Source organism: Sus scrofa, chromosome 2 (genome assembly GCF_054392235.1).
Source record: "Sus scrofa isolate SSC_HxYL_T2T_F1_AM1 chromosome 2, Sscrofa_HxYL_maternal_Yorkshire_Landrace_v2.0, whole genome shotgun sequence".
NCBI lineage: Eukaryota > Metazoa > Chordata > Mammalia > Artiodactyla > Suidae > Sus > Sus scrofa.
This window is the reverse complement of record NC_139384.1, coordinates 17,271,362-17,275,831: the sequence shown is the minus strand read 5'-3', so window position 1 is coordinate 17,275,831 and position 4,470 is coordinate 17,271,362. Positions and strand designations below refer to the sequence as shown.

General features: G+C 36.6%; 1 protein-coding gene across 1 annotated transcript; it reads left to right on the top strand.

Annotated features, from left to right (window-relative positions):
- Positions 1 to 1,107: 1,107 nt before the first annotated feature.
- Positions 1,108 to 2,154, top strand: LOC100516666 (olfactory receptor 4C11-like). The gene has a single exon (XM_085011668.1). It carries the CDS (start codon positions 1,186 to 1,188, stop codon positions 2,152 to 2,154), a length of 969 nt encoding a protein of 322 aa, XP_084867794.1. The 5' UTR covers positions 1,108 to 1,185.
- Positions 2,155 to 4,470: the final 2,316 nt, after the last annotated feature.

The window sequence follows — 4,470 nt, the reverse complement described above, 5'->3', positions numbered from 1 at the left end:
TTGATGTAAGACTCTGTAAACTTGATCTTACTATATTTTATTTTATTTTATTTTATTTTGTCTTTTGTTGTTGTTGTTGTTGTTGTTGCTATTTCTTGGGCCGCTCCCACGGCATATGGAGATTCCCAGGGGTTGAATCGGAGCTGTAGCCACCGGCCTACGCCAGAGCCACAGCAACGCGGGATCCAAGCCGCGTCTGCATCCTACACCACAGCTCACGGCAACGCCCGATCCTTAACCCACTGAGCAAGGGCAGGGACCGAACCCGCAACCTCATGGTTCCTAGGCGGATTCGTTAACCACTGCACCACGACGGGAACTCCTGATCTTACTATATTTTAAAATCACAATAGTACAACAATGACATAAATATGATCACATTTTAAAGATGGTAGGGAATGTTCATTTCCGAGTCAGTTAACACCTACATTATACCAGGCAGTTGGATTGAAATTGTGGAGGACAAATATCCTGAGAATATGTAGCATTTTGATATTCTTTTTTAAAAATGAAAAGTAGAATAAGCACATGAATTCTTGTGCTGCGAGCAATAAAAATTCTTATATTGTAAGAAAAGCTATAGTGAAAGTCTTCAGAGAGCAGGAGAATGCATTTCCCTTCTCACAGGCAATCACAGAAGCCCAGCTGGACCATTTTATTCTAAAGTTCAAGGAAAACAGAAGCATCTAAAATAGTCCCAGGATAGAAGGAGAGAGCAGGATAAATTTGAAAATGCTACATTTACTTCTTTTTAATTCTTGGCTTCTACATTAGTTTTATTATGGAGGTCATACCATTATTTTTACTAATCTTTTTTGTGCAGTGAAAAAAAAAGAAGAAATTACACAATAGAGCACTATATGCATTCATAAAATTAGCATTCATAAAATTAGCAAAATTAATGAGTTACATCTAAGTCAGGGGGATTATTTGAAGACTGTTACTGAAGAGTATCATATTCGTAAGCTTACTGAGACTCATAACAACCTATGCAGTGGTCATGAAAAATTAAGGAACAAAGAGTTAGAGAAAATTGTTAAGAAACCACAGTTAGAATGTCTCTAATGTTTACTACTTTTTTTCTAAAATATTTCATCACATTAGATATCACATCATAAGTGAATATCTTTAATTTTTTGCAGATAAAGCATTTCACATTCAACCTTTCCCTTCATTCATGAAATCATGCAGCTGAAAAATAACGTGACTGAGTTCATTCTGCTTGGGTTGACCCAGGATCCTGTTAGGAAGAAAATAGGGTTTGTCACTTTCTTGATTTTCTACTTGGGGACATTGATAGGTAACCTGCTCACTATTGCTACCATCAAGACCAGCCAGACACTTGGCAGTCCAATGTACTTCTTCCTTTTCCACATAACCTTATCTGATACCTGCTTCTCTACTTCTATAGCTCCTAGAGTGATTGTGGATGCCCTTTTGAAGAATGCCACTATCACCTTTAATGAATGCATAATGCAAGTCTTTTCATTCCATTTCTTTGGCTGCCTGGAGATCTTCATCCTTATCCTCATGGCTGTTGACCACTATGTGGCCATCTGTAAACCTCTGCGCTACACGACAATCATGAGTCATGGAGTCTGTGGTGTGTTGGTGGCTGTGGCCTGGGTGGGATCCTGTGTGCATTCTTTAGCTCAGATTTTTCTAGCCTTGAGTTTACCATTCTGTGGTCCCAATGTGATTGATCATTATATATGTGACTTGCAGCCTTTGCTGAAACTTGCCTGTGCAGACACCTATGTGACCAACCTACCCTTGGTGTCCAACAGTGGAGTCATCTGTACAGAGAGTTTTGTCATGCTGATGGTCTCCCATGTCATCATCTTGTATTCTCTGAGAAACCACAGTGCAGAGGGGAGGAAAAAAGCCCTCTCCACCTGCATCTCCCACATCACTGTGGTCATCTTGTTCTTTGGTCCCTGCATATTTATATACACACGCCCTGCAACCACCTTCTCCATGGATAAGATGATATCTGTCTTTTATACAATTGGAACCCCTCTGCTCAACCCTCTGATTTATACGCTGAGGAATGTAGAAGTGAAAAATGCCATGAGGATGCTATGGAGCAAGACGTTGATCTCAGATGACAAAGATGAATGGAAGTTTCAATTTTTTCTTCATAGCTTAGATTGACTGAGAATTAGTCCCTCAAGAATATTATATCTTACTGTGGTATTCATTTAATCTTATCATGGGACATGGATATTTGGTTCCTTTAGAAAAGGGAGCACTATAAACACAACAATCTTTAGTGTTCCATCAGCTTTATGTAGAGGAAGAGATGGAGTCAGGTACAAAGAGTTATGTAAGGTTCACTGCTTTAGAGGCTTTTCATTGCTGTGTCTCTGTCTCTCTTACCTACCTAGTGTCACTTTGGTTTCATCTAGCATTTTATCTTCCATTTTTCAAGATGATTTCTGGTGTTGTCTGCTTCTTCATACCGGTCTGTAAGCTTATATTCATATATTAGCAGGTTTTACCTCTTTCAACTATTTCCTTTATCAAACACTGTGGTCTCATGTCTACTAATGGACCTTTAATGTAGTAAGCAGTTCTTTCTGGTCAAGAGAAAGTATCCGATTCAAAGAACTATAGAAACTTCATGTTATAAGGGACAATATTTAATACAGTTATCGCTCTAGATAACTTCTTGAGCCTTCACTTCAAATTGTTACCTTGTGTTACCTAGTCCTTCCAGAACAGTGATAAAATACTGAGAAAATGCACACTTCTGAGGTAGGTCTTTGAACTTAAAAGGTTTGACATTTGGATTTGTAGTTATGAGAGAATTCTTTTTATAAAATCCAATTTATCACCCTAATTAGGTTCTTTTTAATTTAGTGACTGGTATTAAGGTTTCTTGGACCAGGCCAGTTATAGTAACATGTTCATAATATTGGGTTAATATGTTTATAGCATAGATAATCCAAATTAAGGAAGACATATTTATATGAGCTAGAAGTAAAGAGGACAAACAGGGGATGTTAGAGAATTTTACAATGTCAACAGGATAAAACAATGAGACAACACAAAGGAGGATTTTTAAATTTTGAAATAGAAACATTTACATAAATTATGAATTTACACTCTGTAAAAGGTAAAACTGTCAAAAGAGTAAAAAAGAAATCAGTGGTTGTTGGGGATTTAAGCAGATTGAGTAAAGGGATGAATCGGTTGAGTGTGGGACATTTTAAAGGAGGCAAAATCATTCTGTTTGATATTTTAAAGGTAGAAGCATGATATTATGCACACTGTAAAGTCCATAAAACTCTACAACACAGAGTAACCCAAACCTGATTGTAAACTACAAACTTTAGTAAAAATGAATATTGGTTTGTCATTCATAACAAATGTATCATATTCATGCTAAGTTTTTGGTGAACAGTATATTGGTGATGGGAAATCCCTGTATATATTTTTTGGTAATTTTTCTGTAAGTCTACAATTATTCTTTTAAGATAGTCTATTAAAAAGTGATATTAATAAGAGAAATCTCAATTTTTATCACCATGTTCAAAAATAGTTTATTTTAATTTTTATATGAATTCACTATATAAGTACATCTTTTATTAAGACATATATTGATATCCTCAAATATTCTGTAGATGAACCTTGTATGCTATTCAAATATTATTAATGAATATTTCCTGTGTGCAAAGAGATTTTTAAAACCTTGAGATTGGATTCGGAAGATGTGGTATATATACACAATGGAATACTACTCAGCCATAAAAAAGGATGACATCATGCCATTTGCAGCAACATGGATGGAACTAGAGAATCTCATACTGAGTGAAATGAGCCAGAAAGACAAAGACAAATACCATATGATATCACTTATAACTGGAATCTAATATCCAGCACAAATGAACATCTCCTCAGAAAAGAAAATCATGGACTTGGAGAAGAGACTTGTGGCTGCCTGATGGGAGGGGGAGGGAGTGGGAGGGATCGGGAGCTTGGGCTTATCAGACACAACCTAGAATAGATTTATAAGGAGATCCTGCTGAATAGCATTGAGAACTATGTCTAGATACTCATGTTGCAACAGAAGAAAGGGTGGGGGAAAAAACTGTAACTGCAATGTATACATCTAAGGATGACCTGACCCCCTTGCTGTACAGTGGGAAAATAATAATTAAAAAAAAAAAAACAAAAAACCTTGAGCATTATTATAATGTTGTAACCATTAATTTGAATGTTACAAAATGAAAATTGACATGAAGAGGTTTTAGTTTTGTTCTACATGATAGCCTTCAATACTTTTATTAAATTCATAAGTTAATTTCTCTTTTTAGGGCTGCACCCTAAATTAGAAATTTAGTCATCTGGAAATTCCCAGGCTAGTGGCCAAACTGGAGCTATAGCTTCCAGCCTACGCCACAGCCACATCAACCTCAGATCTGAGCTGCATCTGTGACCTACACCACAGCTCACTGCAATGCTGGA